The following is a 20806-nucleotide window of genomic DNA, read 5'->3' as shown; positions in this document are numbered from 1 at the left end:
CTGTCGTATGAAAGAACATGCCAATTTTATTTATCAGAAAAATGAAGAATTTTTAATTTTTATTTATTGTTCTTCCTCTTTTGCGGGATCAGAAGAGGGAATAATTAAAATCTATAAGAACCCGTGCGGCCATGTATTTAGTGTCACATCAGTTATTTGCTGGATAGATCTTGAGTACTTATACATGATCAAGGAACCCAAATAATGCCTTCCGGCTAGCCATTTTGGATGGGTTCCTAGGTTGTTGCAAATGGTATCAGAGCGGACCTGTCCCATAACCTATGTGAACTAGAGGACACTACTGCACGGATCAATTGGGACTGATCACAGACCGATCGTGGTGTTTATGATTAGATTTGAATGAATTTAAACCCTTAGCCTGACAAAAACGTCAGCGCTTGAACAGGAGAGTATGTGAGGATCCGTGCGGGCGCGTATTTAGTCCCACATTGGTTATTTGCTGAGTAGATATTGGGTACTTATTTATGATTAAGAAATCCAAATAATATCTTCTGACTAGCTATTTTGGGTGAAGTTCTGAATTGTTACAAAATCTTACAGAAAGTAACTGTGTTCCAGATACTTGTAATATTTCCCTCGACCATATAGCTTGGAATTAAGCACAACCCAGAGGGAGTGGTACCATCAAACATAAAATAGATCTACTACGCAAGGACATATACGTATCACTTGACTACAAATTGAAAATCCAGTCCACTTGGCTACTGATTCAATGCCACATAGATGCATATCCCAGCGACTCAAAGCCCTGAAAGAGCACGAACCATGGCACGGCGTGGACGATACATTCCTTCCAGTGGAACAGCCTTGGGCATGGTCAGCCCGGAGCCTTCAGTCATGTCCACCTGTTCTTCTCCCACCCTCTTCCAGTCAAAGCATTGGATCAAGGTCCCAAGTGTTAGGCCGACCTCTTTCATGGCCAGGCCTTCCCCTGGGCACCTCCTCCTTCCCATCCCAAATGGGATCATCAGCTTCCCTTCATCTTTCCCATCCTCAAATCTCTCAGGCTTGAACTTTGTAGGTTCCTCCCATATCTTAGGGTCCCTGTGAATGTAGTGAGCATTAACCAGTAGCATGGTTCCGCGTGGAACATTGAAGCCCCCCACGATGCACTCATTTGTGGATTCATGAGGCACGAGGAGTGGGACACCGGGGCATATTCGAAGTGTTTCCCTGATGATACACTGGAGGTATGGAAGATTAGGAAGATCCGATTCTTGCAGCAGGCGCTCGTTTCCGACACGCGCATCAATCTCAGCCTGAGCCTTCTTCAACGTCTCTGGATTGTTGAGTAGGAGTGACATTGCCCATTCAGTAGTGTTTGATGATGTATCCGTTCCCGCTTGTAATAAACTCTGGAGGCAGAAATGCAATAAGTCGCCACAACAGTTTTATAAACTATTATAAAGCAAACTCAGAAAGCGAACCCTCACTTCCTATGGATAGATATACCCTTCATTAGGTGTCCCCTTTAGAGAGCTTTCTTGTAAAGATGGATTTGCAAATTTATTTAAAACAATTATAAATTTCATTTTGTCTTTCCTCCTGGATTAATAATACCTACGCGAGATGGTCTTGATCACCATCCACAAACAGACAGACGCAAAGGCACGCACACAGAGGAAGAGAGATTTATTTTCTTATGCGTTCTTACCGTGATAAGCCCTTTGATTGCCTGGTCGGTATAGTTCTCGGGATCCGTCTTTTGCAACGATAACAGATGAGCAATCATAGTTGTCTTTTTCTGTGTTTCTCCTCCTTCCTCCTCGCACTCCTTTCTTTCCCCATCCATCAGTCTCTGCATGAACTCACTCCTCGCCCTCTCCAACCTCACCAACTTCTTCTTCATTTGGTAATCGAACCACCTTAACACGAACAAGAAATCCCGTAATTTCGTTGCACCATCAAGCATTAAGGTTTCCTCCACCGTCTCCCTAAACTGCCTCGCCTCCTGCGAGACCTCCCCCTCCTCAACGTAGTACCTCTTCCCAGCAATCATCATCATCATCACGTTCAGCGCCAACTCGAAAAGCCTCGACTTCAACTCCACCTTCGCAAACCCCTCCGCTCCGGCCTCACACTTTCGGAAGAGTTGGCGGGCCAGGAGTCGCACCTCCGCAGCCCTTACATCGGAGGAGGAGAGAAGGCGGTGGTTGGAGAGGACGTCGACGGTGGCGATGCGGCGGAGATTGCGCCAATAGGGCCCGTAGCCAGAAGAACCAAGAGTAGTGTTGCTATTGTTGATGTGCTTTGACGAGGGGAGGTGGGGGCGGTTCGCAAAAGTGATGTCGTTGGTCTTGAAGCACTCCTGGGCGACGGAGGGCGAGGAGACGACGAGGACCGGGCGGGAGCCAAAATGGAGGAGGACGACGGAGCCATAACGATCGGCAACGCGAGCGAGGGCGCGATGGAGGGGATTCTTGAATAGATAAAGGTGACCTATGAAGGGGAGCGATGGAGGGCTTGGAGGGAAGTTTTTCCTATTCCTGGGGAACAATAAAAGTTTGATGAAGAGGAGGAGAGCAAGGGTGAGGGAGATGTAGGACAGCGTTTCCATGGCCACGACCCACGATTAAGCGGGACCAGAAGAGTAAATGATTTTCTCGAACGAAAACGAAAGGAATTGTATTGGGATGATTTGAGTGGCGTGTGCGCCTGATGATCATATGATCCCATATATATAGCGGTATGCTTGTGAGAAAATTCGTAGGGGCCGGTCCTGTGACGTTGCGAAAATTGCGTCACTCTACATAACGTCAGCACGTACGCAGCCCTGCAGTAACCAGCGTGATTCAAGTGGACGCAATAGAGTTTGGAGGGTCTTTTTCTTCATTCTACTCATCCACGCCAAGAGTACCGTAAGCAACCATTGCACTAATAAAAAGAAGAAAATAGAGTTTGGAGGGATGCGCTCACAAGGGAGCAGTTGCCGGGTCCAAATGCTATTTTCCCTGTGCAAACGTCAGCAGGTACGTATACTTTTCTTTCATATACTTTCTCTCTCGAAACGGAAGTACTGGATATAACTAAAAAAATCAAAAAGCAAAATATTCCGAAGCGCGCTAGACAACTCCGGCTCTCCCACTCATAGATGGTCTCCTGAATAGTTGGCAACAAAAAAGCCACCCAATCCGCAGCTCCATTGGTCTCTCTGAACACATGCTTCGTCTGGATGACCAACCCATCACAGCCCATGGCCCTAATATCCCTCAACAAAGGGTGGTAATCGTCGATCCCTCCTGAAGCCTGCAGGATCAACTCAATAACCTTCGCAGAGTCATTCTCCCGAAGGACCTCACTTCCCTGCAAGGAAGAAGCGAAATGGATTCTCCTGATTGATAATTTTGAGAAGATAGATAAATTGGAGCTTGTTGTGCAAGACATTGAAGGACAGTGTAATTCAGAATGCAGGACTATTGAGCGTGCTTATCAAGAGGTAAAAACTTGCATTTGTTATGACCAGTGATTGAAATTATTATTCTGTGGAATTCCAGGTAAAAAGTGTGTATGTTTACCCTTTTTTATCTTTATGCACTATATCTCTAGTGCCAGAGTTACTTTGAAGAAGTAATTGCATAATGCATATAAAGTAAACTTCACGTTCCAGTTTTTGTGTAAATTCTTCCGTATTATGGAAAGAAACGACATATCAGATGGATGAGGACTGGTACGTGTACTTTTCGTGGACATGCCAATGTGCTTAATTCGGACTGACGAGATTGGCTTTATGTGACGCAATCTCTTATGCATGCAGCTGGATCTAGGCCAGAGTTTACCTTGGCTGCCTGTCGGCCAGAAAAACATCTAATGATAGAATTGAACCTGGGCTTTAAACCACAAACACCAATTTAGAAGTACCATTCCAAGCTTGACCCAGGTCTGGAGAGGACAAAGAGTTTTTCTCTTTGACAAGCTATAACGCTCGAGGATCTTAAGATCAGTGCATGAGGATGGTTGTTAAGTAGATGAAGTATCTCTTCCAGCATGCAATAAACTACGTAACAAAAAAAGCAAAAAAAAAACTCGAGAACTTACAAATAAAAAACTTAAAAACAAATGGAATGATTAATTGTTAACTGAGGATGCGATTTTGTGTTGTTCTAAGTGCGAGGCAACTATCAGCACTTACCTATCAAATATGTTACGGAATTATATAAATGTAAATCAAACTCCTAACACTTCCCACCTACAGTAGGCGTGTAAAAGTGGCCCCTTGGTCAGGCATTTTTGCGGATATATTTTTTATAATTGAATTTGCTTCATTTTTGTATATTTATTTAGGAAAGAAAGAAAAGTAATTGTAACAATATAAAGTGGGAATGCAACTATTTCCAACGTATCTTCTATGAATTTAAAATTTAATAGCAAAAATTAGCAGTTACGCGTTCTACTAAAACGTAAGCAATGACGCATAGTCGCATGCCGAGAACGGATGATGGAAGGAGATCAAGACGGCAAGAGCCGTCCAGGACTAGGAATGGGTCGCCTTCAGTGCCATTGTGCGAGATATCAGCGGCTGTGTTGATGGGCCTCGGTTGCTCTCTAAGCCATTACTGAACCCACGGGTTAAACCTCCAACAGGAATCAGACCGCTTGTTAGATATTGCCGTGAGGCGCCAGTCTTGAGTCCTTATCACTAGCCGAAAATTATTTTTGAGTTTCTTAGTTCTATATAAGTACCTAAGATCTTCTCGGTGAATAATCGATGTAGGACTGAGCACACGTCCGCACGAATCCTCACATGCTCTTCCTGTTTAAGCACTGACGTACTCGTCGGGCTAAAGGTTAAAATCCATTCAAATCTAATCACAAGCACTATGATCGGCCCGTAGTCATCTTTCATGAAATCGTGCTGTAGTGTCCCCTAGTCTACATAAGCTATGGGCTTAGTTCGCTCTGATATTTTTTATCATAATTCAGGAAATTATCTAAAATAGCTAGTCAGAATGTATTATTTTTGAGTTTCTTAGTCCTATATAAATACTCAAGATATTCTCGGCGAATAACCGATGTGGAACTAAACGCATGCCTATAGGGGTCCTCATAGTTCTCTTCTTGGAATTCTCAAGGCGAATGCACAAGGTTCCTCTTTTTTAGTAGGAGATGATTGAAAGATTTTTAAGATCCATGTATGATAGATTATCACTCCTGCATGAATCCCTTCCAAGCAGCTTGCTTGCATCATTTAGGGATTCTGTTTGTTTGTTGGCCCATTTAAAGCTCAAATATGAAACGGAGAATGCATAGTTAGACATAGCAGCGTTAGCATGCAAAACATAAGGATTTTTCCAGCAGGTAGTAGAAACTTGTTGATCTAACTTAGCAAATCTTGCCGATAATAATAGTTGGATTCCAAATTAAATAATTGTTGCATCACCAACTTCTGAGCCAACAATCTTGCTAGCAAACTCATTTATCTAAAGCTCAAATTTAGCCATTATCCCCTTCCCCATGCTCCTGCAAAAAAAAAGAAGAAAGAAAGTGCCTGAACTTATGCATGCTATTGATTGAACTGATGATCAAACTCCGCTATGTATCCCCTAAAATTGTGTTTTATATTTGTATTACTTGCATATTATATGATTTTATGTTATAATAGTATTATTAATTTCTTTGTGTATACAAATTTTGTTACTCAATATTGATGTTTAGTCATATTGTGCCTAAGTCTGACATTTTCTATTGGTTATACCTTTATCGAAAATGCCTTCTTTTATTGCTGACAAGGGGCTAATTGGGTCTTGTTCCAATAGTCATATCCCTTTGTTTAGCAATAAGAGGTTATTAATTTGAGTCTTAGATGATACATTCTCAAGTATTTGGATCTAGATGTTACTGCAGATCAGTCTCCTTTTTCTTCTTAAAAATAAAAGAAAAAAAATGCTGCCAAGAGTAATTTTTTTTGGAGGTTAGGATATGTTGTCCGTATTGTCGCTCTCAATTCACCATGTTCTGATGGAGAGAGCGACCACCATGCATGAGCCCAAGACATTGTGGACCAATAATATATTTTATTAACGGATATGCAAGGATAAAAACAAAACAACTAGTACATCTCGGGGAACGCGATATCGCATCCTTTGAGGTGCTAATTGTCCTCCTTTGATATCTATGCTTGCAGGCCCACTTTGAAAATCTATTTTCTGGATGTATTTACCAGCAACAAAACTCAGAATCCCACAAATATATTTGTCATGCTCCAAACCCAGGCCAACATCCAGATCCGGTGCACGAGACGGCCTTAGACTCCCTGGGACTAGAAAATATGCAATGCCTAAAAATATATTATAACCTTAGTATCATTGAATAATAATGATCTTAATTCATATCAAACAACAAAGTTAGTCCAATTACAAAATTTGATCATCCAACCAGTATCAGTGATGCTCTATCTAATCATTCCCTTCACTTGTGATCTCATAACTCTACAGATAATCAATTAATCCAAATAATAAATCCATCATATCCAAATAATTAATTGGTTCGGTTACAAAATCTTCAGAGATTCATTGGTATCAAAGACAAATAAACTAACGAACTAGTTGATAACCCTGATACCCATTGGAAACCATGCATCCTGCGACTATGAAAAAAAAGAGAAAGGGGTTGTAAGTTTTACAACCCAATAAGAATTCCCACACATCCATACAAACACAATAATATAATTTCAAAAATAACAAGAAATCGTCCCACATATCATAAAATCATAAACCGACTATCAATAATACTCAAATAAATAATATACAAATGTACATTAAATATCAATAGGAATCTAGCCACTCAAGAGTGATATTTCATACGATATTTCATAAATCTTCATTAGTATTTTTAATACTTTTCATTTCGTTCCTTTTTAACTTGATCTGAATTATTTATCTTTCTGATTGTAATTTAAGACTATCCTCGAGTTCCTTTAACCAAAATTTTCTCGGATCAACCTAGAGAGAGAAAGTACTAAGAAAAAAAAGTAAGAGAGAGAAACTAAAGTATAAGACCTCGTTGGGCTTCTTCTTGCCCGAATAACTGTAGCCTCATACAAAATTAGGGCTGATTGTAAAAATATATTCATATAGAAAAATATACAAGGCGAGCTAGATAACAACGTTCGATTGTTTAAATCAATTAGCACAATGTAATCCAATTCATCTGGTCAAGAACCATATATCAAATCAAAAAAATAGATCAAGGTTTATCAATTATGGGTCCAATAGTGGCTGACAATAGTCGGGTGCAGAACGAACAAGGTTGACTAGGTAGCACTGTCCGATAATTCGAGGCGATCCACTTTGGCTAGTCCAACCAATCAAATCATTAAAAAAGAATCAGACTACGGTATAAGTAACATAATAGAGATTCATGATAATAAAGTCTGCTGGTACTCAGCGATGGTCGGGATAAGGCTAACGCAACGGGTGGCTGGTCCATAGCTCTCTATTGGGATCAACCTGAGTCAACAATGAGAACACTGGGATCCTCTTGCTAGGTCCATAGAACCATGCAAAAAGAGAGAAACAAGAGAGAGTAAGGAGAGAGGAGAGTAGAGAGAGAAGAGAGAGCCTCCTTCCTCTTCTCAAAATAGGGGAGACTCTCTCTCTCTCCCTCTCCTTCTCAAATCGAGCCATGGAAGAGCTGATGGACGGCGGCCTACTGCAGCCTCCAGCAATGGCAACAGCGATGGCCCGAGAAAGATGCCACTACCGGTGGTGGCTGACAAACCAAGGAAGAAGAAAAGCGGAAGAAAGCCAAGAGCAAGGGATGATCAATCTCGGCCTAATTATGGCTATTTTCCTAACCCACCACTATATGATCTCAGGGGTCCTAGGGGCGTCAAGGCTCAGCCATTTTTCGACCGCCGGTGGCGATGAGCATGGGAGGAAATGACGTCGAAACAAGGCACCCTTATTTGAGATGGATTTCGGCGACTTGCCTGCTTAATTCAAAGAAAAACACGGCTAGATGATCAGAAGAAGAAGAGAGGAGTAGCTTGGGTCTAACCTTAGTCCGGCAAGGTTTCCGACGAAGAATTAAAGAGGAAACTCGAAAAGAAAGACTTGGAATTGGCGGTCATTATTCTTGGGTCTTCATCGATGTAGTTAGGAGGAGGAGGAAGGTGCCTTACTCGAAACTTGTCGGAGTCGGAAGAGGAAAAACACTCCCAATCGAAGTTTTTTCCTCCATCGCGTGCAACAGGCACGCCTTTGGGCTAATCGGCCATAGCCTCTTCGGGCCAGCCCATAGGCCCACAAGCTGCGCTGGGCGCGTGGGATTGGACTGGCCCTGGCCACTCTGGGCCTGCCTACGCGACTCAAAATTTTTTGGGTTATTACAATATTGCAGAAATTTTCAACTCTAAAAAGAAAGTATGATTACGAATTTTGTGGAAAATGTGTTCTCCCCTCCTCCTCGTAGCTATCAATCCGAAGTCACGAAAGTTCGCATCCTGATGATTCAAAGTCCTGAGAGGACACCAGTAGTCGTGGCCCGGCGAGGACGGTTCATGGGCTCCAGAGGAACGGCCCTCGCCAACCTTCGGTCATGTCTGCCTCTTCCTCCCCAACCCTCTCCCACTCAAAAGCATTGGATCAAGGTCCCAAGTGTGAGCCCATCCTCTCTCATTGCAAGGCCCTCACCTGGGCGTTTCCTCCTTCCCACCCCGAAAGGAATCATAAACTTCCCTTTCTCTCTCCCATCCTCGAATCTCTTGGGCTTGAACTTCTAGGCTCCTCCCACAACGCACTCATTTGCTGATTCATGAGGCACAAGGAGCGGGCCAACAGGAGTCAGCCGAAGAGTTTCTTTGATGACGCACTGGTGGTATACTGGTATGGAACAACAGAAAGATCTTTTTCATCTAGCAATCGCCCATTTCCCACGCGCTCATCAATCTCAGCCTGGGCTTTCTTCAATGATTCTGGATTATTTAGTAGGCGTGACATTGCCCACACGATAGCACCTGATGAAGGATCTGTTCCTGGAATTAGTAAGCTCTTCAACAAGAAAAGCAACCAGTCATGAAAAGTATTACGTATAGGGAGGCTATACAAATTAATTAGATCGGCAGGACGTCAAACTTAGCATGTTGATCATTTGCTGCAACATAATAATGCTCGTATATTCATGAATTAAGAAACTAAATGTGAGACACGGGCTGAAGTCGGCAGCCCCTGCCGACTTCAGTCCCGTTCTCTTTTTGGAAGGCCGGAACAGAGGATCGCGATTTGCGATCCTCTCCGGCTCTTCCGGGGATGATCGGGGCGGGGATGTCGCTAGTCCCGCGGCACCCCCCCCTCCAGCTCATCCGCGGCCGAACCGCGGCCGCGGATCTCGCTCGGCCGCCGCGATCTTTGCGGCGGAGAGCCATCACGAGGGGGGGTGATAAAAACCCCCCAAATCCTCCTCCCTAGGGCAAACCGAGCCCTCTTCCTCCTTCTCTTTCCTCCTTCCCTCCTCCTCCTCTCCGATCGGTGTGTCTTCCCGACCGAGCGCCGCCCGGATCCCCTCCGCGAGCTTCCCCTGCTCCGAGATCCAACCCCTCAGCTTCAAACATCGCCGCCGTCGCTTGACGCCGCACCGAGCCTCCCTCGGCCGGGATTTGCCACCTCCGTCGACCGCCGGTAAGCCCTCCTCCGTCGAGATCCTCCTCTCCTCTGTTTCAGCCCAAGCAGCCGAGATCATCATCTCGGTTGCTTCTCCTCCCCGTCGGTCCCTGCAACGCCGCCGGCCGCCATGGCGGCTAGCTGGCAGTCGATCAAGGGGTGGCCCCCGGCCACCCAAGCCGGCCACCCCCGCCGGCCACCTCCCTCTCTCCTCCGTCTCTTCTTCTCCCCCTGTTCGTGGGGGGGAGTTTGGGGAAGGAGGAGGCCCATCACGGGCCAAATTGGGCCGTTGGGCCCAGTCCATTGCAGGCCCAACTTGGGCCCAGTCCAGTCCGGTTGGGCCCAGTTGGGCAATACCCCCATGGGCCCAACTTGGATCCAGATCAAACCCGAGAATCCGAACCCGAAACCCAAACCCATTTGACCAATAAACAGATTTTTTGCAGTTAAGCCCTTGGCAGTATGCTATTTCAGAAATAGGGACTCCTGTAATTTGTATTTGATCCCTATAGGAAAGATTTATTACATAAAGGCCCCCAACTATATTTATTTAGTCCCCTCACTCAAGTTTTATTATAGAATAGTACCCTGTAATTAAGTATTAGTCCCTGCAAAAAAATCTTATTGTATAAATGAACAAATTAGAAGCCAACCTTGGGGGCCCTATTTAGCCGAGTCTATGCGGGCCCATTGGGCCGAGTCCGATATGGGCCCTATCAGGCCGTGCCCATTATGGGCCAACTTTGGGCTCTGTTGGGCCATGTCCAATAGTATTATTTTTGAATTTTGCTTAGTCTGAAATTAACAAGAAATTAATTAAACTTTAACAGGTGAACCTGATCCGTCTACCTGAAGTAGGAATCAAGCGAGAAGATGTAAGTAACTTAATACTTCGAGTGTGATTTCTAAATTATTTGATAAATAGATTAAATTCTGAAATATGTTTTGTATTTAGTAAAATGGGTCTGGCATGTTAAATTTCTGAAAATTATGCTTTGAAATCCGTAAACTATGATTGGAAAATTTATAAAATCTGTTTTTATATATATGTATACTCAGCATGGCTATGATCTGTTCTGTTCTGTTCTGGCCCCGCCAATGGGGATTATACGTTGGCCCTGTCGACTTGTAATCTGTGAGGAACCGGTTTCGACACCGTACCACCGGTGATTAGAATAGTGGTATTTGGACACCGTACCACCGGTGCTTAATAATAGTGGTGTTTGGCACCTTGTGCAACCCATGCCACTGGGTTACGTGGCCGTAGCCTATTATGTTGAGATTCTGGTATAAGAGTTTTTGGAAAAATGATAATAAGTTTTGAAAACAACAAAACGATGTTATTTATGATTTATTCCAAACATTATCCTGTATTTTGATCTGATATGCTCTGACCCCACTCTGGGGTATTTTGTTGCTTACTGGGCTAGTGTAGCTCATTATTCTATTTTCTCCATTTTTTCAGATCCAGAGGCTTGATCTCACGGGATTGAGGAGTGCGTTAGATTTTCCGACGATTCCTTTAGTTATTGGTCCTTTAGTTAGATTGATTAAAGTATTTGACTTACGTAAGCATATGTTATTTGAAATTTTGTAAGACTGCTTTCGAATAAATTTAAATAATTATGTCAGTTTTGAATATCTGTATTTGCTTTGATATGATCCGATGTCTTGCACGCCTGTGCGGCCCGCCGTGCGGGCGTGCGGCGTCTGCCGCACCTCGGGCTCGGGGCGTGACAGATTTGGTGGTATCAGAGCTTAGGTTTCAGATTCCTAGGGATTGTATTTGAAATAGTCAGATGGAGCTTAAGTTTTAGGATCTTTAGGATTCGTCAGAAAGTTTGAGAGATGGGTAGACATTAGGCCATTAGATGAAGGCATTTATTTGCTTTTGTTATTGATAAATTTGAGTTATTTTATCATAATTTTGAAATGCTAAAATTAGACTGCAACCTAATTATGGTCGTAACCAAAGTGTGAATGAGCTACTCTAAGAGTTTTCTTGGTAGAGCAACTTGTATTTCAAGTTATGATTAATTAGATTTTGACTAAATTAAGTGAAGGAATATTAATCATGAGTCATTATCGTGCAATGTAATTATTTGGGAAGTTTAACTTGATATCAGGCACTGTGAATATTGCTTCTAGTTGAAGTTAATTATTTTGGTAGCAATTTAAGATTCATCTATAAAAAGATGTTTAAAGCTTGGACTAGAAAATATTCATTGAAATCTGTATGTGGATCATGCATGGAGCTCGTATATAGAAAGGGCTAGTGACTGGAGTGAAGTCGTAACAAGGTAGCCGTACTGGAAGGTGCGGCTGGATCACCTCCTTTTCAGGGAGAGCTAATGCTTATGTGTACGGGTATCGTATCTATCCAAATTGGGATAAGATCCAAAGATTTCTCTTCGGATCCATTTGTGAAAGAGTAGAGAAAAGGAAAATATACTTTGGGATGAGACTTAATAATTCTTATTTGGCTCTACTTGAGACTTAAAACAATTAAGATTGATATTTTGATGGAAAGTCAATTAGTAATCTTGAGAATATTGGTGGATTTAAATATTTTTTTTGGGTTGGTCGAAAATAGGACTTGCTTGATTTAGAAAAGTTCTTGATGCTTGAAAGAAAATAAAAAATAAAAATAAAAATAAAAATCATTGAAAAGTATAGTATTTTTGATTTTGATCGATATGGATATCATTGTGTTATTAGTAAATTCTCTAAAGTCCAGTAGATTTACAAGATCCTGAAATGTTTGCAGTATTACAAATAAAAATATTTTACTTATTTGAGGAGTTGATCTCAATGTAAAATCATAGAGTTTATATCTTTGTGGAATTTCTTGTAAATCTTTGAACCAGATTATTAGATTCTTGTTAGTTAAATATTTATAAATCAAGGCTATGAGTTGATTATGGATTTTGTATCACCGTATGAGAAATGCAAGGGGGATTTCATGAGAGGCCAAAATAAGTTTAGCCTAAAAGAAAAGATTCGGGATGATTAAATAAGCTCCTGAGTAAGTTAATCGATCGAGAATCTTTTAATTATCGAAGCTTCGAATAAATATCAACTTGTATAATAGAATTGTTAAGGAAAACTAGAATTGGCTTAGTTCAAATTTGGATCTAGAATATGATTGCTTGATTATATGATGGTACAAATACGATAACTATCTCAAGGGTTAATCATGATCTAGTGTACTTGGGAAGCAAGGATAAAATTTTGTTTGGATATTAAAAAAAAAAAAAAATTTGCTGATGATGTGGGATCAATAAGAAAGTTTGGAAAATATTGATCTGAGTTGTGCAGCAGAAATTTGATTAACTGAGTAAATTTAAACTGGTCAAAAATATTGACTGTGTTTTGGTAACATGTTATGATGAAAGACTATGTTATTCAATAATGAAAGATTTTGTTAATAAGGGAAGGTGAACACTATTGATTCTCAGGTCAATCCTGATATGATTATGTTATTTCTTGGATAGACTTTGCTATTTTTGGGTATGCTAAGAAAATAATAATAATAATGATAATTTGAACGTATCATGACTCGGGTTAGTTGATTGATGACCAAATATGGTCTAGTTTGTTAAATATCTGAATAAACCATGCATTATTTGCTCTCATCTTATGATTTATATGTTTAAGTTAAAGGCTTTGTGGCATATTGAATCATGGTATCAATACTTTGCCTTCTTAGACCTACTTTTGCGATTTGATACAAATCATTTTTGAGATAAATCGTTGCTATCTAATGATTATCAGTACATGTTCATTTTGTGAATCATATTCTTAGCAACATAATAATTTGACTCTAAGGTTAGTCATTATCCTTTGAGGGATCAGCACACTACCGGTTGCTTCTGTTTATGTTTATATACTATTTGATACTGGTGCTGCACATTCATTATGTCATCGATATTTGTGCGAAAACATGATCTACCTTGCATGCTGTTAGAGTATGATTTGCATGTTAACACCCCTGCTGGAAGTGGGATGATGGGTAATCAGGTCTGCAAGACTTGTCCGGTTCAGATAGTAGGTAAAGACTTGCCTGCTGATTTGATAGTTATAGATACGCATGACTTTGGCATAATTCTCGGTATGGGCTACTTAGCATTACACTTTGCTACCATTAACTGTCATGAAAAGCGGATAAAATTTTAGATCCCTCGAGATACTGAATTCAGCTTCATCGGCAGTGGTGCATATACCTCCCCTCGAATTATTTCTGCTATGCAAATTAAGCGACTACTTAGAAAGGGGAGTATGGCATATATTGCCACAGTGGTTGACACTAAACAGTCAGATCAAAGATTTGAAGATATCCCAGTAGTAAATGAATACCCCGATGTCTTTCCGGAAGACCTCCCTAGCTTGCCACCAGATAGAGAAATTGATTTTGCAATTGATTTGATTCCTGGTACCACACCAATCTCTAAGACCCCCTATAGAATGGCTCCAGTTGAAATGAAAGAATTAAAGGAGCAGTTGCAGGATCTTCTTGATAAGGGTTTCATCAGACCTAGTGTTTCACCTTGGGGAGCCCCAGTCTTATTTGTAAAGAAGAAGGATGGTAGTATGAGATTATGTATTGATTATCGAGAGATAAATAAAGTAACAATAAAGAACAAGTATCCTCTACCAAGAATTGATGACTTATTTGATCAGTTAAAGGGGTGATGCGATTTGGAATACGTGGAAAACTCAGTCCACGCTATGTGGGCCCCTTTTGAGATTCTGGAAAGAGTAGGAGCTGTGGCATACAAATTGACACTCCCACCTTCACTGTCTGGAGTCCACAACGTTTTTCATGTTTCTATGTTAAGAAAGTATATTCCAGATATGAGCCATGTGGTAGAAGTGGCTCCTTTGCAGCTTAGAGAAGATTTGACATATCCTGAGCAGCCTGTACGTGTGGTTGATAGAAAAGAACAAGTATTGAGGAGGCACACGATTCCTTATGTTAAGATCCAGTGGAGCAATCACTCAGAACGTGAAGCCACGTGGGAGCTGGAGGACAAGATGAAGGAAAAATATCCGGACCTTTTTGCAAGCTAAGGTATGTTAAATTTCGAGGACGAAATTTTTCTAAGGGGGAGAGAATGTGAGACACGGGCTGAAGTCGGCAGCCCCTGCCGACTTCAGTCCCGTTCTCCTTTTGGAAGGCCAGAACAGAGGATCGCGATTTGCGATCCTCTCCGACTCTTCCGGGGATGATCGGGGCGGGGATGTCGCTAGTCCCGCGGCACCCCCCCTCCAGCTCATCCGCGGCCGAACCGCGGCCGCGGATCTCGCTCGGCCGCCGCGATCTTTGCGGCGGAGAGCCATCACGAGGGGGGTGATAAAAACCCCCCAAATCCTCCTCCCTAGGGCAAACCGAGCCCTCTTCCTCCTTCTCTTTCCTCCTTCCCTCCTCCTCCTCTCCGATCGGTGTGTCTTCCCGACCGAGTGCCGCCCGGATCCCCTCCGCGAGCTTCCCCTGCTCCGAGATCCAACCCCTCGGCTTCAAACATCGCCGCCGTCGCTTGACGCCGGACCGAGCCTCCCTCGACCGGGATTTGCCACCTCCGTCGACCGCCGGTAAGTCCTCCTCCGTCGAGATCCTCCTCTCCTCTATTTCAGCCCAAGCAGCCGAGATCATCATCTCGGTTGCTTCTCCTCCCCGTCGGTCCCTGCAACGCCGCCGGCCGCCATGGCGGCTGGCTGGCAGTCGATCAAGGGGTGGCCCCCGGCCACCCAAGCCGGCCACCCCCGCCGGCCACCTCCCTCTCTCCTCCGTCTCTTCTTCTCCCCCTGTTCGTGGGGGGGAGTTTGGGGAAGGAGGAGGCCCATCACGGGCCAAATTGGGCCGTTGAGCCCAGTCCATTGCAGGCCCAACTTGGGCCCAGTCCAGTCCGGTTGGGCCCAGTTGGGCAATACCCCCATGGGCCCAACTTGGATCCAGATCAAACCCGAGAATCCGAACCCGAAACCCAAACCCATTTGACCAATAAACAGATTTTTTGCAGTTAAGCCCTTGGCAGTATGCTATTTCAGAAATAGGGACTCCTGTAATTTGTATTTGATCCCTATAGGAAAGATTTATTACATAAAGGCCCCCAACTATATTTATTTAGTCCCCTCACTCAAGTTTTATTATAGAATAGTACCCTGTAATTAAGTATTAGTCCCTGCAAAAAAATCTTATTGTATAAATGAACAAATTAGAAGCCAACCTTGGGGGCCCTATTTAGCCGAGTCTATGCGGGCCCATTGGGCCGAGTCCGATATGGGCCCTATCAGGCCGTGCCCATTATGGGCCAACTTTGGGCTCTGTTGGGCCATGTCCAATAGTATTATTTTTGAATTTTGCTTAGTCTGAAATTAACAAGAAATTAATTAAACTTTAACAGGTGAACCTGATCCGTCTACCTGAAGTAGGAATCAAGCGAGAAGATGTAAGTAACTTAATACTTCGAGTGTGATTTCTAAATTATTTGATAAATAGATTAAATTCTGAAATATGTTTTGTATTTAGTAAAATGGGTCTGGCATGTTAAATTTCTGAAAATTATGCTTTGAAATCCGTAAACTATGATTGGAAAATTTATGAAATCTGTTTTTATATATATGTATTCTCAGCATGGCTATGATCTGTTCTGTTCTGTTCTGGCCCCGCCAATGGGGATTATACGTTGGCCCTGTCGACTTGTAATCTGTGAGGAACCGGTTTCGACACCGTACCACCGGTGATTAGAATAGTGGTATTTGGACACCGTACCACCGGTGCTTAATAATAGTGGTGTTTGGCACCTTGTGCAACCCATGCCACTGGGTTACGTGGCCGTAGCCTATTATGTTGAGATTCTGGTATAAGAGTTTTTGGAAAAATGATAATAAGTTTTGAAAACAACAAAACGATGTTATTTATGATTTATTCCAGACATTATCCTGTATTTTGATCTGATATGCTCTGACCCCACTCTGGGGTATTTTGTTGCTTACTGGGCTAGTGTAGCTCATTATTCTATTTTCTCCATTTTTTCAGATCCAGAGGCTTGATCTCACGGGATTGAGGAGTGCGTTAGATTTTCCGACGATTCCTTCAGTTATTGGTCCTTTAGTTAGATTGATTAAAGTATTTGACTTACGTAAGCATATGTTATTTGAAATTTTGTAAGACTGCTTTTGAATAAATTTAAATAATTATGTCAGTTTTGAATATCTGTATTTGCTTTGATATGATCCGATGCCTTACACGCCTGTGCGGCCCGCCGTGCGGACGTGCGGCGTCTGCCGCGCCTCGGGCTCGGGGCGTGACACTAAAAGAATTGAAATCTACATTCGACATTAGCTTACCTGGCAAAGTGCTTTTATCATCTGGTCGTCGTAATATTTTGAATCCGTCTTCTGCAGTGATTGCAAATCACCAATCATAGTCTTCTTCTCCTCCTCCTCTTTAATCTCATTGTTCTCCCTCCTGTGCTCATCTATCAGTCTCTGCAAAAACTTCTCCCTCCTATTCTGCAAGCTTATGGACCTCCTTGTAACTCCCTGGAAATCGACCCATCTCAGCAGGGGCAAGAAATCCCAAGCTTGGTCGCTCCATCCAAAGAGAGGCCCTCCTTTGATATATATCTCCCTAAACCGCCTCGCCTCCTCCGAGACCCCCGATTCTTCTCCATAGTATCTCTTCCTGGCAATCATCCTCGTTATGATGTTCAATGCCAGCTCGAACAACGCCGGCTTCAACTCCACCTTCACTAGCTGGACTTGGTGTGTATTTGGTTCGACGTCGGTTATTTATATAGGAGATATTAGATACTTGTATAAGACTAAAAAATTCTAAAAAAATATCATTCGGCTAGTCTTTTTAGATGAAATTCTAGATTGTTACAAATGGTATCATAGTGGATCCAGAAAATCGGCCGTATGGACAATAGAACACTAGGCTAATCGTGGTACTTGTGATCAAATTTGAATGGATTTGGATCCTTAGAATGTCAGGGCTTAAATGTTTTTGGAGAAGAGGGGATTGATGACGGGGAGAAGAGGAAGGGTACGGGAGACATAAGAGAGTGTTTCGTAAAGGCATGGATAAATGGCTTATAGCTAGTGAGATGGAAGTAATAGACCACAATCCTTTGTTGCTTGGGCTTTATAACTTTTCTAATTAATTGTTTAGAGTAGGAGATTCATTAAAAGCTAAATCTATGGTGGAAAAAAGATTTTTTCATTTTTCTTGTAACATGAACATATCGACAAATGTGGGAGTAATCTTCCATACATCCGATATTAGAAAAACTGATGGAAAAACTTTCGTTCGGGGGTGATTAGGTGTTTGGAGGTTATAACTAATTATAGCCTCTAATAAGGTGTCATATAATTGAGTTTGCAACGTATTGTTGATACAAATAACCAGGATTCAACTCTCATCTTTACTAAATTTATAATCTTAATAGATTATAAACAGTATAGCATTTTTTTTGAAAAATTTTATATTCTTTTTACTTCTAATTAGAAAAAAGAAATGCAATTGTCTCTCCCTTATCAGATTTTGATGGGCTGACCTACTTGCACTGACGTGGCACTATGAATAGTATTGTACAACTAAAAACTAATTCACGTTACATAGAAAAATCTGACATCCAACTAACATGATGCTTGAAATATCCTTTCAAAAATACTTTCACATTTATGTCATTTTTTTTTTTCTTTTTATGTGGTTAGGAGAGCCCAAGCCCCATTTTTTCTATCCTACATTCATCTCAATCATTGAGGGTTGTCTTTAAAACTGCACATCTTGGACATAGTAGTGGGCCTACTCCACTTAACCATTGTCCTCACTTTCTTCAGGCCCACCAAAATGTCATCATTAAAATTTACAACCTCCAAAACAGAGACACTATCCTACCAAAACCTATATTTTGCAGCTTGACACGCAACCAGCCCAAAGATTAATCTTGTATGCTTGTAATATAAACATAAGTACATATAAATATATAAAAAGTAAAAGTACATAATATGAAAATTATAAACATATTATATAAAGCGATTCAAAGTCCTGCAAGAATGTTGATCATAGCTTGGCGTGGAGAATACATGGCCTCTAAGGGAACGGCCTTAGGTAAGGTCAATCCGGGGCCTTCACTCATGTCCACCTCTTCTTCGCCAACTCTCTTCCACTTAAAGCATTGGATCAATGTCCCAAGTGCTAGCCCAACCTCTCTCATTGCAAGCCCTTCCCCTGGGCACCTCCTCCTCCCCATTCCAAATGGGATCATCCACTTCCCTTCCCCTTTTCCATTCTCAAATCTTTCTGGCTTGAATTTTGCAGGCTCCTCCCACGTCTTGGCGTCTCTATGGATGTAGTACGCGTTCACCAGCAACATTGTTCCTTGCGGAATACTGTAACCTTCCACAGCACATTCGCTGGATGATTTATGGGGCAAAAGAAGCGGGCCGGCAGGGTACAGACGAAGTGTTTCAGCGATGACACACTGCAAGTATGGAAGATTAGAAAGATCTGCTTCCTCCACCAAGCGCTCGTTACCCACACGCGCATCGATCTCTTCCCTGACCTTCGTCAATGCCTCTCCATTGTTAAGAAGAAGGGACATAGCCCACTCAATCGTATTAGATGAAGTATCTGTTCCAGCTTGTAATAAACTCTGCAGGAGAGAAGAAATCAACTACAGAAGTTTATCTCATGTACAAATGTTCGAGTGTACGTACTACCATACCATACCACAAGTCAGGTGATCAAGGCAAGAGTTAATATGGTTGCAGAAAGGGCATAAAGTTGGACGCCCCTATCCACAGCGTAGGTGGGCTATTTCTCGGTTGGTTGCACGTCAACCATCGGCGACCTAATCTGCATCTACCTACAGAAGAAAGAAACGGACAATAACTTACGAAGCAAAGAGCTTTGATGGTCTGGTCGGTGTAGTACTCCGGATCAGTCTTCTGCAGCAATAACAAATCACCAATCATATTCTTCTTCTTCTTCTTCTCCGCCTCCTCCTCTTGTTTTATCTCCAAACTAGCGTTCCTGTATTCATCTATCAGTCGCTGCATGAAATCATCCCTTCTCTTCTGCAGCCTCACCAACCTCTTCCTGACTCCCTGGAAATCCACCCACCTTAGCATCGGCAAGAAGTCTCCTAGGTTCGATGTGCCACCCAATGAGAAGGCGGCCTCCACTATCTCCCTAAATTGTCTCGCCTCCTCGGACACCCCAGCGTCGTTGCCGTAGTACCTCTTCCCTGCGATCATCCGCATCATAATGTTAAGCGCCAACTCGAACAACCACGACTTGAGCTCCACCTTGACGAAGCCCTCGGACGTCCCTCCCTTCGAATTGAGGAAGAGACGGCGGGCCAGCTCATGAACCTCTTCGGCTCGGACGTCGGTGGAGGAGAGGAGGCGGGGGGAGGAGAGGAGCTCGATGGTGGCGATGCGGCGGAGGTTGCGCCAGTGGGGCCCGTAGTTGGAGGTGCCGAGGGTGGTGTAGTTGTTGGACAAGTGCTTCCCGGAAGGTAGGTTGGGGCGGTTGGCGAAGGTGACGTCATTTGTCGTGAAGCACTCCTCGGCGGCGGAAGCGGAGGAGACGACGAGGACGGGGACGGAGCCAAAACGGAGGAGGAGGACCGGGCCATGGCGGTCGGCAAGGCAGACGAGTGCGTGGTGGAGTGGCTTCTTGAATAGATAGAGATGGCCGATGAAAGGAAGGGCAGGAGGGCATGGTGGGAGCCTCCTCTTCTTGGATGAGAGGAGGAATCTGATGAAGAGGAGGAGAGCGAGGGCGAAGGAGATCGATGATAATGAAACCATCGGGGAGAAGGCTAACTCAAAAACTAATGGATGGAGTGCGCTACGGTGATGAGCAGTTATGAATCCTATGGTGCCGACAAGGTCAACATAGACGACAAAAGTCTCGGCACCATCCTCATCTCAATCTTGTGGCCTGCAATTAGCCATGGTTAAGATGAAAGGACGCCGCCAACAAGATTTTCTTAAAATTTTTAGCAGGATCTAAGTCCACCGCTGCACCAATCCAAACATGAACCAAGTCCACTGCTGAATATATATATATATATATATATTAAATTTTTTTAAAAAATAATATTCAATATGGCGTGCCTTATATGGTTGTATAGTGCATGCGGTATAGAATATAATTTTTTATTTATTATCCA

The 20806-nt window shown here is 42.8% G+C and overlaps 2 protein-coding genes and 1 pseudogene across 3 annotated transcripts; all 3 read right to left on the bottom strand.

Annotated features, from left to right (window-relative positions):
- Nucleotides 1-680: 680 nt before the first annotated feature.
- Nucleotides 681-2664, bottom strand: LOC103700849 (cytochrome P450 81Q32-like). Its single transcript, XM_008782729.5, has 2 exons — nucleotides 1676-2664; nucleotides 681-1376 (listed from the first exon to the last, which is right to left on the bottom strand). Exons 1-2 carry the CDS (start codon nucleotides 2576-2578, stop codon nucleotides 762-764), a joined length of 1518 nt encoding a protein of 505 aa, XP_008780951.3. The 5' UTR covers nucleotides 2579-2664; the 3' UTR covers nucleotides 681-761.
- A 6137-nt stretch (nucleotides 2665-8801) lies between these two features.
- Nucleotides 8802-17315, bottom strand: LOC103700920 (isoflavone 3'-hydroxylase pseudogene; annotated as a pseudogene).
- Nucleotides 17316-18561: 1246 nt separating this feature from the next.
- Nucleotides 18562-20667, bottom strand: LOC103700850 (cytochrome P450 81Q32-like). 2 transcript variants are annotated; one of them, XM_008782730.5, is made up of 2 exons: nucleotides 19524-20667; nucleotides 18562-19279 (listed from the first exon to the last, which is right to left on the bottom strand). In XM_008782730.5, the coding sequence occupies exons 1-2, from the start codon at nucleotides 20439-20441 to the stop codon at nucleotides 18665-18667; spliced, it is 1533 nt and encodes a 510-aa protein (XP_008780952.3). In that variant the 5' UTR covers nucleotides 20442-20667; the 3' UTR covers nucleotides 18562-18664. The 2 variants fall into 2 exon arrangements, with proteins under 2 accessions (XP_008780952.3, XP_088574760.1); XM_088718634.1 differs by lacking the exon at nucleotides 19524-20667 and adding an exon at nucleotides 19352-19490.
- Between the last annotated feature and the right edge of the window lie 139 nt (nucleotides 20668-20806).

This window comes from Phoenix dactylifera, chromosome 1, assembly GCF_051530095.1.
Source record: "Phoenix dactylifera cultivar Ajwa chromosome 1, Ajwa_hap1_PhDact_Kaust_v1.1, whole genome shotgun sequence".
Taxonomy (NCBI): Eukaryota; Viridiplantae; Streptophyta; class Magnoliopsida; order Arecales; family Arecaceae; genus Phoenix; species Phoenix dactylifera.
Note: the sequence above shows the minus strand (reverse complement) of the source record. Positions and strands in the feature narration are given on the sequence as shown.

Bases quoted from the DNA above. Each gene is read 5' to 3' on its own strand.
- LOC103700849 (XM_008782729.5), bottom strand. From the start codon at position 2,578: ATGGAAACGCTGTCCTACATCTCCCTCACCCTTGCTCTCCTCCTCTTC. The intron at 1,377-1,675 runs GTAAGAACGCAT...TTCTGCCTCCAG, and splicing joins CAATCAAAGGGCTTATCACG to AGTTTATTACAAGCGGGAAC.
- LOC103700850 (XM_008782730.5), bottom strand. From the start codon at position 20,441: ATGGTTTCATTATCATCGATCTCCTTCGCCCTCGCTCTCCTCCTCTTC. The intron at 19,280-19,523 runs GTAAGTTATTGT...TCTCTCCTGCAG, and splicing joins CCATCAAAGCTCTTTGCTTC to AGTTTATTACAAGCTGGAAC.